We start from the raw sequence: 15297 nt of genomic DNA, 5'->3' as shown, positions 1-15297 counted from the left end.
GGCGAGGAACCTGGCGCTCGGGGGCCACAACTGGCCCCCTGGCTTGGCTCAGAGGGACGTGCCCCCTCCCCTGGCCCCGCCCCCTCCCCACAGCCTCCCATCATCTGGCGGCTCTGCAGCGGACGTGCCGCTTCGTCCCCTCCTAAGGCTTTGCTACTGAGAGTAAATCAGGACCCCAGTGTGGCCCCCGTGGGCACCTTTGCGTTCGCAGGCCTGTACAGTGGTGCTCGCAGGGGGGTCTCGGCATGGGGGGCAGCCCCATTTCTCCAGTGCACACAGTAATATGAAATGCATGCAAGATTCTGGCAGTCTCAACAACAGTGGACCAGACATCCAGTATGTTTCAGACAGATCCATGGAGGGGGAGGCTTTCCATGGCTACTAGCCTGGCTGGCCACGTGCTCCCTTCTTCATCAGAGGCGGCCCGCCTGCTTGCACCAGGGAGCCTGGGCAGGAGAAGGGCTTGCCCCCATCCTGCTGGAGGGATCCTATGGGCAGCTGCTTTGCCCCCGTTTGGCTGGAGTGCTGGACTGGACGGACCTTCGGTCTGATCCAGCCTGGCTTTTCCTGCTCTCTTTCCTACGCATCCGTTTGAAAGCGAAGGCTCTGGGCTAGCCGTTCCAGTGCTGAGAGTGTTGCAAGGTGCTCAGCCCATGGCTTCAGCCCTCCCAGACGGGAACAGCAGGCGTCCAGCCGCAAGAAAGCTGCAGAAATCTCTGTTCCCCTTCCAGCATGGAATCCCCCCTCCGCCCATGCCGGGGGCTGCTCCGCTGTTTGCGCAAGGGAAGACGCCCGCAGCGCCCTGTGCCGGGGGCTAATGCTGGTCTTGTATTTTCATTACCTGTTTATGCCCCCTCCTGGAAGCACTCGGGAAGCCTCAGCCTTGACTTGACAAGAGCTGAGCAGCGCTGTGAAGGAGGTCACCCCTTCATAGGCTCACCGTAAATCAGAGGTGATTTGCTGGCACGTCGCAACCTGTGTGGAAGGCCCCTTGAAGCCGGGAAAGCCGGAAGGGGTAAACGGTTTCTGCAAATGTTTCTGTGGGGAAATCCACAGGTCTTTGCCACGCAGCGCTCTCTCCCCAGCAGTCTCCCGTTCTCCATTACCTTTCTTGTCCTCTGCCCCTCGCAGCTGGTGCTGTTCTCCGGAAAGCTGAACACCATCGCCGCCGTGGTCACCATCTTTTTCCTGTTGGTCTATGCCACCGTGGATTTGGCCTGCCTGGCCCTCGAATGGGCGTCTGCCCCCAACTTCAGGTGTGTTGGGCACATGGGGGGGCCCGGGGAGGAATTACTGGTGCGATTGCTGCTCACAGCCCTTCGGATGAGCTGGACTGCAGCTCCTGCCCCCGAGGCCCTGCTGGCTTCAGGCAGTGGGAACTGTAGTCCATACATCTGCAAGGCACCAGGTTGGGGAGCACTGACGTCGGTATTCTTCAGTAGGTTGTGGGCTGGGGTCATTGAGTGCAGCTCGTGCATAAACGGAGCGAGGAAGGATTAAATCTATTAAGAGAACATGAGTATTTGGTCATTTTGATGTTAAACTTCTATTACCTTCACTCTGATTCAGTCTTCGCCCTCTTCTAAATGGTTGAAATGTCTTTCTTGAGGCTTGGTTATGGTTTGCAAGACCTTTCCAGTAGAGTATATGAGTATTTTTAAAACTGTTTGGTGCAAATTCATCCACAAGCCCCCAGATGTGTTGGACTGCAACCCCAGTTGTGCCCAATGGCTTGAAGAGATGGGAGTTGTAGTCCGGAAGGTCCCAGGGCTTCTTCTGGCATGTGTTTGGGGCTGTGTGCATAACCAAGGCAAGGGAGGATGAGCAGAGTTGGTTGAGGGAATGTGCGATATTTGGGGCTTTTTAGTCTTAAAAACTGCTTTCGTCACCCCAGCCCACCCATGGGTTCCCCCAGCAATTTATGGAATAGAGGGGGGCTTGGGTCCATGGACCAGTTTTGGACCTCTGGGATTCTCACACCCACTTTTCCATGAACACTGATTATCTGGCGATTTTCCAGGTCTCGCACCATTTCGCGCTCATTCTAAATGGTTGAAATGCTGCTTCTAAGGTTGGGCTCCTGGCAGAAGGGCTAAAATATGTGGATGCCCCTGGAAGGCAGCCGCCAAGAGCTTCTCCAGAGGAGGTGAAAGTGGTCCTCCACATACAAGCTGGTGGGAAAAAATACCATGCTGTAAAAAGATAAGCATGCAGCACAGTCCAGAAGACCTCTGCCGAAGCAGGAATTCCGTGCAACAGCACCGCCGTCATCCATTGGCTGGCTTTAAAAGGGAATTGGACAAATGTGTGGTGCTGTCAGCTCTCCGTGGCTTCTAGTCCTCCTGACGCCTCAGTAACAGAAGCAGTGTGCCTCGGCACACCAGTTGCTGGGGAGCATGGGTGGGCGGGAGGGTGCTGTGGCATGCAGGTCCTGCTGGTGGGATCCCGTGGGCAGCTGGGGGGGTGGATGAGATGGACCCCAGGTCTGACGCACCCAGGCTCGCCTGTGTTCCTGCGCTGCATGCGTGTGTGTTGCAAAATCTGGTCGTGAGCACCGCTGCCCCGCACCCCGTCTCCCAACGAATCGCCAGAAGAGGCTCCGTGCATTGCCTCCTCGAATGGCGGAGCTGCGGGGGCAGGACTCCAAGTTCAAGCATCCCTGAGGGGTGGCTCTTCAGCCGCATGGGAAAGCCTGTGGCCCCCTTGGATAATCAGCTCACAGCCATTTACTGAAACATACCGCTTCTTTCGTCGTGGGCAGCTTTCCACCCGAGCAGGAAGGTGCCCCCCGATCCTGTATCCATCCCCTGCCTGGGGTGATGCCAGCCCTGTGGCCATGCACCCCCCAATGCCCCCGCACCTTTCCCGTGATCTGCCCGCATGCCCAAAATGCATTTCCCATGGGGCTGGCAGGGATATGCCCCTTGGAAGCCCCTCGGGCCTTCCCATGTTCTGGGAGAGTTTGCCTGCCCAGGGACATGTGCCGGGCGCCTGGAGAGGGGAGGCTGAAGGGCTGGGAAGGGGCCGCCGCCTCCGTGTTTCGCTTGCAGGAACGCGTTTCGCTTGCAGGAACCGTCCTGCCCGGGCAGAGCAGCCCTGGGAATCCCCTCCCCCTCCGGCGGGCGGGCGGGCGGGGGGGCGAGTGTGTGCGGGGAGAAGGCCCTGGTGATCAATTTCTCCCCCCCAGCTAATCCCATCAAGCCGAGCACATCGGCCGTGTAATAAGCATTTATGATCCTGTTTAAAAAGCTTTTGCCCTTGAGCAAATACCGGTTTTAGCCAAGAAGGGGAAAGGGAAAGTGGGCGGGTGGGGGAGGAAAGACCCCGGCTGCATGCGGCTCTTTGCAGTCGATTTATGGGACTTGTCCTGCGCGGCTTCTCGGGGCGGAGTGCCAGCGGTTTTTATGGAGCACAGTTTACATTAGTGGTAATTAAACTGAAGGGAGCAGGAGCCGGTGGGGAGCGTGCGCGCGCGCCTGCAGTGGCATGCCTGGAACGGCTTGCTTCCTTCTGTGCGAGTGCAGCCGCCTCGTGCCGGCGGGGCCTGCAAGGAGGGAGACGAGATGCGAGATGCGTAACATCTGGAGAGCGGGAGAGCAAACTGCCCTGAAACGCCTGCTCTGCCCTGCGGATGGGCTCCGGGGAATAGTTTCTGTGGGGTTTCTGAGCCCGAGGAGGGAACAGCTTAGCTGCTAGCATCCTGGATCAGACCTCCTCCTACTGCCCCAGCAGGCCTCTTCCCCGTCCAACCTTTGCTAATATTCTTCTGCCATTTTGTCCTAGGGTGTAAGGGTGGCAGAATCATAGGATAACAGGAGTTGGAAGGGCCGGAAGGCCGTTGGGTTCAGCCCCCTGCTCTGCGCAGGATGCCAGTTACTCTAGCATTGTTCCGCCACCACTGCTGCCTCCTCCTCCCCCTTTTCCTCCCCCTATTATTCATTATTATTAATATTAACATTATGTCAGCAGCTGTCTAAAGTGTAAAGGAAAGGTTTGTTTGCTGGTGTGTTTGCATGTTCAGCAAAGTTGCAAAGCAGCATCACGTTAGAAGAGGATGCTTTTAAAAGCACCAGTTTTAGGAGGTCTGCTTGCAAAGGACTCACAGGTCGTTTGTCCCCGTCGTCCCCCCGTCCCCCCGCCACGTGCAGCTTTTCTTTCCCGGCCGGGGGCAAGCCGAGGGGGCAGCGGGGGCCCTGCCTGGGGGAACTCTGCTCCCTCTGCCCAGCAGCGCCGTGGTCCCCAGGTGGCGCGCTGAGCTCCGGAAGCTTCTCTGCAGCGTTTCCTCTTCTCTCCCACTCCCAAACACTTTCTTCTGATTTATGTGTTACTTATCCTGGAACAACTAGCATTCTTTCGCATGCTTGGTTGGCATGGCTTGAATGCCTTTTTAAACGTTCATTTTCCCACTGGAAAGATGAACTGGAGGTGAAGCTGTGCTGAGTTTCAGGGGAGCGGGGGCAGGCCCCCTCAGCTACTGTTTTTGAAAGATGGTTGCGGGGGTGGCGGGACATGATTTGGCTAAAACTAAGAGCATCGAGGGATTGTAGATTTCGTTAAAAGCGATGTCAGACCCTCCGTTCCCATAGATCAAGCTCTACAGTGAAACTTTTTCCAGTCTGTTTTGTCTAACTGTGGCCTCCTAAACTGTCAAAAGCCAGACTGGGGGCAGAGGCCGTAATCCTAGAACTGCCACGCTAGAACACATATTTTGGGCACAGCGAAGGAAAGCAGAAGACAACCACGCAAGGAAAAGTCACAGAATGGTAGAACAGTTGGTTTGGAAGGGGCCAGAAGGCCATCGGGTCCAGTCCCCTGCCATGGCAGGACACCAAGTTACACCATCCCGCTCAGATGACTGGCCAGACACTTTCTGGATGTCTCTAGTGTGAGAGAGCCCACACTTTTTACCTAGAGTGCCAGTCGTGCAGGTAAAAAGCGGGTTCGCAGGTGTACCTAGGAAGAGCAGGTCACGGTGATGAGAGGGCACTCGGCCTCTGCCTTTCTGTGTGCAGAGAGAAGGACTCCCTACTCAGTTTTGCAGAAAGCCTGCCTTTGTGCAGCACTGATCATTGGGCAGAGGCTGGAAAAGAGGCAGGTGAGCTTGCGAGACCCTGTGCAGGCTGGACTTGGCCGACGGACCAGCAGAAAGTTGACACTGGTTCAGAAGACTTCCGCTGTCAAGGTTGGGGAAAGTCTCTCTCCAAGCATGACCTTGGAGGGTCCCCACTATCCAAACCAGCAAGGACACTCCTGAGTCAATGGCCCAGTGCTCTGCCTCCGAGTACGGCAGGTTCTCATGCCCGTAATAATTCTAATCATCATTCTGTAACTGACACTTGATTTGTGTGCCTGCAGGTGAATATTTCCACAAAAAAGATGTGTTTGCATCATTGCAGTGAAATACCATAGGAGGCAAAGCTCTCATTTCAGTAGAAAAGATGTGGTCCCTTAAGTTTAATGTGTAAGTTTTATGATCTCTCTAAAGAGCTGCACCGATTGTCATCGTTGGATGCTTTCCTGGAAAGTGCCAGTCTCACGTTTGAAAAAAAATTCTGTGGGGAGGTGAATGAGGTCAGGATAGGGGTACGGGGAAGGCCCTTTTGAAGAACACACTTGGGACCGCCCAGGTAACAAGACCATGTCTAGGCCCCCAGAGCTCTGCTTTCTTTTTCCCCCTGGGAAGTGGCCACCCCCCCCCCCCCGGTGCTTTGTTGCCCCCCTTTCCCTCTGCTCCCTTCCTCCCTTGCACCTTAAAATGGCAAATCCATCCTCCATTTTCCCCTCTCTCTCCCCCCCACCCCCACTCCCTGCTTTTCCCTTCCTGCCACAGAGGTCTGAAATGAAAAGGGATTTTAATTACCTTTCAGCAAAAACAACAATTAGAGAAAATCACAGCTTGTGCTCTTCCCACCCCTGGCCAGCTAATCACACTCCAGTGCTGAGTGCAGCATAGGGGAGGGGGTGGAGGAAAGGGGGCTGAGGGAACAGGAAGCCATCGCACGCACGCCCCGCGCCCCCGCGGCACCAGCCGGTCCGTTGCCCCCAGACAGGTCCTTTCACCTGGCTGATCGGTTCCTCACACGCTCGCACACTCGCCCACATCCAACCTCGGTGCGCCTCGTTGTTCATGCTCAGCCACGAGAGCACGGCCCGCGCACGGTGGCGACTTTTCTGTCCTAACTGCCGCTTTTCTCTCTTCTCTGCTATTCATCCTGCCTCTGCCTACATGCTCGTTTTGTTCTGAGCCAAAAATAATGTAGATGGGGTGGACAGGTGGACTCGTTACTGAAAAGTCAAACGGGGTGCCTTCGAAGACTCCTTGTTCTTCCAAAATGCTCAGGTAGATTCCTCGCAGCCATAAACAGGCGTGTTGTGATGTTGACATTGTTGTGACGTGCCGTGAAGTCATCTCTGACTTACGGCCACCCATGATCGAGAGCCCTCCGGAAGGTCCTTTCTGGGACAGCCCCGTGCAACCCTTCCGAGTGGCTTCCATTCGGGGGTCCGTGCACCCGTCACTTGCTCGTTCTCGTCTTCTGCCTTTCCTGGCAGGGTTGTCTTCTCCAGGGAGTCCCGCCTTCTCACGATGTGCCTGAACTCCGGCAGCCTCCATTTCATTCCGTAGCACTCATTTCATCCAGTGATGTGCAAGTCCGACAGGAGACGGCATCACTTTCGGGCCTTTCTATGAGGAACCGTCTCCTACCAAGCTGGGCCTCCAGTCTGCTGAGCCCAGCACTGCGACCCAGGGGCCAATTTCCCAGAATCCCCCAGGGAGCGCACTCTTGTTACTGCTTTGCGCACAGGGGTAAAAGCCCAGTGGCGATCTGCGAGGGAGAGGCCAATGGGCCGTAGTTAATCTGAAGGCGAGTTCGGTGTGGCACTGTCGAGCCTTGGCAGTCGTTTGCCTCTAAAGTTTCGTAGCAAACAGCCCGTGTTTTTGCAGTTACACTACTGAATTTCGGGGTGGGGGGAGCACCGCGGTGCTGCGGGCGGCCCTCCAGGCCAAGCGGGGGCCGCACGTTGCCCTCTCCTAACCAGCCCCATCCTTGGAGCTCCTTCCCAATTCCCACTGCTTCTTCACCCAACCAGAGGTGCCACGGAGCACCCTCAAGACCCGCAGCCAAGGTGGGGCACTCTCCTCCCCTGCTCTGCTCACTCCGGCTCCCACCCATGTCTTAGCAGAGCAAGAGCGATCCCAAGATGGGGAGGGGCAGCAGAAATTCCGCACCTCCAGCTGTGCTCCAGGCAGCCCTGTCCTGATTTTGCCCCAGAACCTACAAGAGCCGTTGTAAATTCCCTTTTTGCAGACCGTGGCTTGGATGAGCTTTCTCTCTCACTCCCACTACTGGTAGATCTGATGTCCTGTTCCAAGAGATGGGGGAGCTGTAATTTACCAAGGTCAATCCCTTTTGTATTTTTTTTAAATAGTTGGATTCTGGCTTGTTTGCTGGCTTCCCATCTCTGATTCAAATCTGGGTGGTGCAAAGAAACTCGAGGCCAAATCGTTGCCCTCCAGTTTCCTGATCTATGCCCAACACTTCTGGGGGACCCCAAGTTGGGATGCAGGGTTCAGACGGTGAAGGGAGCATAGTCCAGGTCTGTGGGGCATCCAGGTAGGTGTCCAAAATGTGCCACTGACCAGCACAGGTGTGCCCTGCATCTCTTTCTGTGGGATTTATTGAATGTTGCAGCGAACAAGCAACACCACCCGAGTTGGGTCGAGCGAGACGGGTGTTCTTGAGTAGGTGCAGGGAAAGAGTTGAGGAGGAGAGTCCAAGGGAAACCGCCTTCCTTCTGCTTCTTCGCCTTCTTCTGTCACGTGGGAAGTCATGAAGGAATGAGAGGAGCCAAATGCACAGAGCACGGAAGAGCTTTCCTGTGCATGCGCAGGCGAAGCGCATTTTGTTTCGGAGCCATGAGGTGGGGCGCCAAGTGCGAGGCTCGGAGCAGTGTGGCCTGCAGGGGTTGCTCAGCCGAGCCCACTTCCTGCCCTTTGGTCAACGGGAGTAGCTGAGTTTTGCGCGTGTGGGAGAAAGGGAGGGGAATGTGCTGCGGGCGCAACCGGCCCTTCTCCAACCAGGTGCCCTTCGGCTGTGTCGGACTGCAGTTCCCATCCTCCCAGTGTGGTGTGCACTGAAGTCCAACCTATTCGGAGGCCCCCCAGTTGAGGAAGGGCTGCCAGTGGCTGCGCTGACCGAGGGCGATGGCGGTTGCAGCCCATCACAGTCCCCTCTGCAGATCCTCAGTCCCCCCTGCGTCCCCCCCCCCCCCCCCGGTGCCTTCTCCCTGGGTCCTGCTAGCCGCACATGATGGGATGCCAGGAGCTCGCTTTGTATCTGCACATAGATGCGAGCTGGCAGCCTGCCCACCATTACAGCATCTTGCGGAGTTGCCTGTGGAAGCTCAGTCCATCGTGGCCCTCCCCCCCCCCCTCACAGACCCCCCCCCTTGGTGGCAGCCAGACCCTCCCCGAGCATCAGGGGGCGGAGCAGGATAGCGTTTGCTTCTGGCGAGGACTTGGCGTGATCGCTGGCTTCAGATTTCATTTCCTTTGACAAAAAGATGGTGCTTTTAGTGGTCTGCTTTGGGATGGGCTGAGGCAGCTCCTGGCAGTTTCCGTTCTTGGTAGTCCCTTGGTGCCTTTGCTGAGCGCCCCTGAGGCCCCTCTCCGGGTCGCACGAGGGCTCCAGCCCTTTCCCTCTTCCTGAACTCCACTTTCCCTGAGGGTGTGCATGGGGCTTCTGGCAGGAAGGGAGTTCGAGCAGAATTCTGCTTCCACACACGTGGCTTGCAGGCTTTGTGTACTTTGCACAAAGAATTGTGTGCTTTGCGCATTTCGCACAAAGATGTACATACTCCGCATATTTTGTGCAAAGAATTACGTACTTTGACCATGTTGCACGGTGACTTAGGCACTTCGTATGCTTTGCACAAAGAAAGCACTCGAGTTCTTGCGCATTCGCGAACTTGCCCTCAGCTCAGCTCGCATCCTGGCCAGGACGGAGCATGGGAAAGAAGCCCAGCCAACGCAAGAGAGCCGGATTCTTCCCTAGCCCCATCCCCTCTTCCGTTTCTTGCTTGTGCCAGAGTGTGATGGAACCGTTGTGAATGGCTTTTCCGTGGCTCACGTGGGCACCCAGAAATTGTGCTATGCATCTTGTACATGTGTAAGAAGGGCCTTTGTGTTAAGACCCGGGCGCTTCTGGTCCAGACCCTGTTCACATAGTGGTGAGCCAGCTGCTTGTGGAGAAATCCACAAGGAGGGCAGAAGTGCCTGAGCAAATGAATCCATTGTCTGTTATTTGCTTCACAGCAAGCTCTCAAACAGGGCGCATTATTCCAATTTGTAGACAAAGAAAAAGGCTGGGAGAAGCTGAAAGGGGAAGCCTTGTCAAGCCGTCTGGTAAAAATTGCGGCTGGAGCGGAATTGGAAATCCAGTCTCAAAGATGCACTGTGGCATCGCAGTTAGTGCTGGACGAGGACACAGGAGACCCGTGTTCAAATCCCCACGGTGGGACTTGGGACCTGTCTCGGCCAAGCCTACCTCACAAGGCTATTATGAGGATGATCAGGAGGACCACACGTGCTGTTTTAGGTTCCTCGCAGAATTAAAAACAGCAAGGTATAGATGTCCAACGAAATCCAACAGTCAAAAGTCATGATTCTTCTGTCTCTATAAAGTTACACCGAAGCTGACAACCCCTCCCACCCCACCCAGCCAGTCCCTGGAGGTTGCTTTCCCACAGACCTTTGTGGCTCCCCAGAATTTCCCACAATCCCATGCACCACGTGTCGGTAGGCAGCCCTGTGATCCACTCAAGAGCAGGGGAGGCAGGGAAAGATCACACCGGTGGCTCCCAGGGCTGGGCGGGCCACACCGTCACATGCCCAGAGTTGTGCCCACACCCAGAGGTGCCCCCCGTAGCTTGGCTTGGCAGGGCTGCCAGATCTTCTAGGTCCGCTCCAGGGCATGCTGGAGGTCCCTCAGCTTGCTGCAGCCAGATGTCGGAGTGCCTCCCCTGCCTCCTCCATGCAAGGGGGTCTGTTTTTCGGCTGCTTTTGTCCTGGGGCGAGGGGATGCGGTCTCCGACAAAAGGGAGCGCATCAAATGTGTTTTGCAGCTGGAAACCAGGAAGACAAGCCCAGCGTGGATGGCCGTTAAATTGGATCTGGCCATCACCTGGTGCCTATTCATCTTCGGCAGATGTGCCTGAGCACCCAGCTCTGCTTTTGTTTCGTGGGGGGGAAGGAAGTCAGTCTTCCTGATTGACTGTGTTCTGCTGGCTCCTAATAAAGCAGTCGGGCAAAAGAAAATCTTAAATGCATTGTTTTTAACTCTGGGGATTTGGACGCAATCTTGAGATTTAAGTGTGGGGGGCTTGTGTTTTCCCTTCGCCTCGCTGTTTGTCATGTTTGACGGGGAGGGTGGCAGGCGGGGGGGATCCGTGCCTGGTGGCTCTTCCAGGACCAAGGCAGGCCTCGCTTCCCACACAGCACTGCCAGCCCCTTGCCCCACACCCTGGAACAGGGAGACCCATTCTCGTTGCCAAGTAAGCCGGAGCCATTATCCCAGCTGGATGCATTAGTGCTGAGAACCAGAGGGGTGTTTTTGGCTGGGGGGGTGGCGGGGGGAGACAATTTTGCTGCCTGAGATAGTAATTGAAGCCGTTCGGCCCAGCTAATGGCTGTTATGATTAAGTTCTATTATGGAGCCCGCGTGCAGGAGCGGGTGGGTGGCAGGTTTTGTTGGGAAACGCGACAAGGGAGGGGGGAATTGACAGTCTTTCAGATGGAGCGGCGGAGCCCGCTGTGGCTCGGCCACCCCCTCCCCAAAAGGATCTTAAGAGCAGCGCACATAATAGCCCGTGAGTGCTGGCAGAGAGCTGTTGCGGGAGGGGGTGGCGTGGGAGAGATTTTGCGGGGAGGCCGTGTCGCCCCTTCCCTTCGCCAAGGGCAGTGCGACCAGCCGGCGGCTTCTCTTCCCCTCTCTCTCAGCATCCCTTTCTCCCTCCTTTTTCCGCCACTGCTTTTTCCATGTTGCTGCTCCAGGGCCAAATTCCCGTTGGCGCGGTCTCAGCCCAGGGCCAAATTCCTTGTTGGAGAAGCTCTCAGGGACATGATGAGCGTACCTGGAAGCAGAAGGGATAAGGACCACAAGCACCAGCACGTTTTAACCTAAAGCCCTTATGGCCAGTAACCCAGGCATGGGAGAGGCATCTCACCCATTCAGAATGGGGCCGGAAGCTGCACACCCCCCCCCCCACCCAGCGAATTCCAAAAGATCCGTGTCAGGATACAAGCTTGGGCCAGCCAGATTGGACCCATAGGCATGGAGTTCCGCACCGCCATTTTGAATCTGCAGTGGATAGACGGTTGGACAGGGACTGAAAGATCAGGGTTCTCAGCCCCAGTTGGCCATGAAGCTCGTTGGGTCACACTGAGCCAGTCACTGACTCTCAGTCTAGCCTGCCTCACAGGAGTGTTGCTCTGAGGACGACAGGGAGAGCGGGAGGAGCAGGATTGTGGAAGCTGTTTTGGGTCCCTTGCGGAGAAAAGGTGGGGTATCACTGTAGTAAAACAAATTGGACTGAGAGATCCACGTCACCCTAAATGGAAACACATTGACCATTCTAGAGGAATAAAAACTATTGCTGGGTATTGAAAACTCGTTCCTGCTGTCTAGCCAAATGGTGGCCCAGGCCAGCTTCAGATGGGAGTCCTGAGCCCTTCGACAGCGGTGGGCCTCGGCTGGTTAAGTGGCCAGGAGGTCCAACGCGGTCGACAACAGGGCTTGGGTGTACCAGTGCTCCCAAGTGCTGTTTCTTTCCCCTCCCTACTGGGAGCTGCACCCCTTCCTGCCACCCCAAACTGCTCACCATTTTCACCACTAAAAAGTTGCAGTGTGACACCTGCGAAAAAAGCTACCTTTGAATTTTTCTTTGAAATAAGGGCGTCTTGCATCAAGCCTTTGAAATTTTCCTTTGAAATAAGGCTTCTGGAGATTGTGTTTTAGGGCAGAATTGCTCTCCTGGGAGGCTTCCAAAAGTGCAAATTTGCTTGGCTTTGTTTTGAAGCAAACTTTTTTTTTCTTTTTTGGCCACACTGCCAGAATTCGGTGGCAGTGGGACCAAACGAAGGCCAAGCCTCAAGTCGCCCACACCTAGTCTGAAATAAAGATGAAAGACTTCAGAGAAACCTGCGTGCCACTTCGTCATCTGTGGGTTCCTGGAAGAAACTGGTCGTGCAGGAGAGAAAGATGCTCCGGAAATCTCTCTCCTCGAGCTCATTCATGGGGGTAAACAAACAGAATCCTAGTAAGACCGCGGCATGTCTGGAATCCACATCTGGTCCTGGAACAGCTTCTTGGCCTTGTGCGCTTATCCATTTTTCCAGCTGTGAAGGTGACCCATCAGTCCACAGCTGGGAGGAGGTGTTTCTTCCCCTCAGCGTATGGCATAGGTGCGCTCCAATCCGTGGGCACCAGTGCCTCCTATAGGGGTAGGTGTGGGGCTGTTGGAAGGGGCCAGAAGAAGCTGGGAGGCGGTCACTCGCGCCAAGGTACCAGCTGGGCAGCCACACGTTAAAATCCCGAGCTGAATGTTCTGGGCTGAGACTTCGTGGATAGGGAGGGAATTGATGGGGCGTGTGGGAAAGACGGCAAGCTGGAGCGAAGGGGGCAGGAAAGACGGTGGCAGAGGGGAAAGGGATCCTGCTGCATTTGGACCAGGCCTTCCCAGAAGCCTTTGCAACGGTCCGCCACGGCTCGCCCCCGTGCAGAAACCGCTTGGCATTGTCTGATTCACGGCAGCCTCGGCCTGCCCGTATATTGGCAACATGGTGGATAATGAATTGTTTACGACCAGTAGTTCTGTTTTTCAATGAGCTGAAACGTGTCGGATAATAAGTTGTTTATAAGCCGTAAATCTCAGCTACCATAAACCCAAAGCGCATCGCTTAATGGTGAGTTGCCAGTTCTGCCCCCCTCCGGGCGGCGGGTCTCAAGCCCACCGTCTGATTGGACGCCGGGTCGATGGGAAGCGGGACGCGCCGCTCCCATTGGGCTGCCTGTGGATGATGGAGCCATGCACTCCGGCCCCGTTGGGCAGGGGACGGGGGATGAGTTGTGAGGGCCGTCCCCATTGGTTAGTAGATGGATGATGAGTTGTGAGCCGGCGTCCCGTTGGGTAATGAATTACTCGGAGACATATTTGCTCAGGAGAAGTAAATCTGTTTGGTACATTGTTGCCGAGTTGTGATTATATTGTAGCCACGCTCTGTAAATCAGGAGAAGTGCCTTGATATACGGCCCGGGAGCGGCTGCAGCACGACGGAACCGCGCGCCTCCGTGCCTCAGCGTCTGTGCCAGCGGGCTGGGGCGACGGGGAGGGTGCCGGGCGTGTCGACGCAGCCGGGGCGGCCGGCAGCTCCGGTCCCTGCCGCCTTGTCCTGGGCTCGCTTGGCTGCAGCCCCCGGGCTGCTTGCCCCTCAGCAGCACCCGGGACGCAGCCCAGCCTTGCTGGTGGCTGCCTGGTGGCAGGAGCGGCAATCGTTAACGCGATAAGCAGAGGCCTCAGTGCTTGGCTATAAAAAGCAAAGTCTGATTTCTGCACCGAACCATGCCTGAATTTGTGACTGGATCAAATTAAGTAAATTTACTCGTAATTTTTGCGTAATTGATTCTGCCTCTACTAGCCCTCGGGAAGGATTAAGGGACAGTGCTGACGAAGTCCTGCTTTGAGACACGCACATCAAGCTCTGGCTTTTGATACTGCCTGCACATGAATATCTCTAGTCATAAGGGCTAGAAACTTGTTGGTTTGAAAACACATGGAAAGCTCAGTTGTCTTGAAACTGAGTGCCCGGGTTCACTGGGCTTGTAGAAGCAGGTTGCTGTGGCTGTCTGGTCGCTCGCAGGGTGGTTGTTCTTGGCTGATGGGAAGAAAGCGACGTCCCCTGCAAAGCGAGGCGGGGAAGGAGAGAGTTGCAGCAACCTGCGATTGATTCAAGAGAGTCAGCACAGCAGTGAAATTCCCAGGAAGGCCCGTAGGCCGTTGCTTTTTCAGATCGATGCCCCGGAGTCAAGTTAACGATGTCAAAGTACATGCAGTGGGATCGGGTGCCACCTTGCACCCAGATGCTTGGTCCTGTGTGCCCTTTCTCTTCCTTTTAGAGCACAGAGCTCTTTGGCAAAAGGCACCTTGTTTCCGGCTTACAGCCAGGAAACTGACAGCCAAGTGAGAAGAAGTCCCTGAGCATGCACAGAGCTATTGGTTGAACCCACCCTGGAGACTGTTTCCGAGGACCCTCCTTTTCAGCAACCGTGGCCCCACTCCTCTGGGTGTGTGGAGACGGGCAAGTCTCCTAGACTGGGCCCTCTCTCCCAGCACCGCATCATGGACTCAAGGCTCGGGCCAGACTGCTCTTGCTCTCTCTCCTCCTAGCAGGTCCAAACCCTGTCAGTTCCCCAAGGACCCCCCGAGACGGCAGCCTGAGATAAGCTCTCCCCCCTCCGCCACCTTTGTGTCCACAGGCCTCCTTTTCCAGGCCTCTCAGTCCCCATCCAAAGAGTCAGTGCCACCTTGGCCTCGGAAGGCGCCACAGGAATACCTGCCTCTTTCATTCCCAGCACAGACTACGGAACGTGTTTCAGGAATGCTGACGTGCACATTTTACCGAGGCGGCCGTGACGTGCGCCTCCCTCCCTCCACATGGGAGTGGAAGTGCACATCGGTCCCCGTGAAAATGTGGCTCAAAGCGTCACAGGAGGGCGAAGCCAGAACCCACCCCGAGAAGCCGGCTCCGCCGTCAAACGGCTTCTGTCCCCGGGAAGTTCTGCCCAGTTGTTACTGGCATTCCTTTTCTCAGAATGTAAGCCCGTTGGGTTGTGTCCAGAGTCCGCCATCTTGCTGCTGCAGCCCCGTTCAGGTGCTACACCCCAAATGTGTTGGGGTGCAGTTCCCATCATTCCCAGCCAACATGGCCCAGTTCTGAGATGACTTGATGACACACAATGACAAAGACAGACCAAGGGATAGACTTCATACCAAGACCTTTTCCTGTGTTCCTGGAATGGAGCAGCTCTACAAGGAAGTGCAGAGCAAGCCAAGGGCGCTTGACCCATCCTGTCTCTCCTAGAGTGGGGGGCAGGCAACGCTGAGGGGCCCAGAATCCTGGCGACCACATTACCTTTGTGGGAGTCAGATGAAGATCCTTGGCTGGACCAAGAGCCACCAGGTGGAGGAGCAGCCGGCTTATTGCCAGCAGCACATCACGGAGGGTGAACGCTTCTCCTC

The 15297-nt window shown here is 55.9% G+C and overlaps 1 protein-coding gene across 1 annotated transcript in view; it reads left to right on the top strand.

Annotated features, from left to right (window-relative positions):
* The window catches only part of LOC123019521 (solute carrier family 12 member 9-like), a 64706-nt gene that overhangs the window by 25383 nt on the left and 24026 nt on the right, over window positions 1–15297 (top strand). The window contains exon 8 of the mRNA XM_044422446.1: window positions 1132–1256. Within this exon, the coding sequence (XP_044278381.1) occupies window positions 1132–1256 (125 nt within the window). The remainder of the gene's footprint in view (window positions 1–1131; window positions 1257–15297) is intronic.

Source organism: Varanus komodoensis, unplaced genomic scaffold, assembly GCF_004798865.1.
Source record: "Varanus komodoensis strain SLA01 unplaced genomic scaffold, ASM479886v1 scaffold127, whole genome shotgun sequence".
In the NCBI taxonomy this organism is placed as follows: Eukaryota; Metazoa; Chordata; class Lepidosauria; order Squamata; family Varanidae; genus Varanus; species Varanus komodoensis.
The sequence above is the reverse complement of the archived record's forward strand: the minus strand, read 5'-3'. Positions and strand labels throughout refer to the sequence as shown.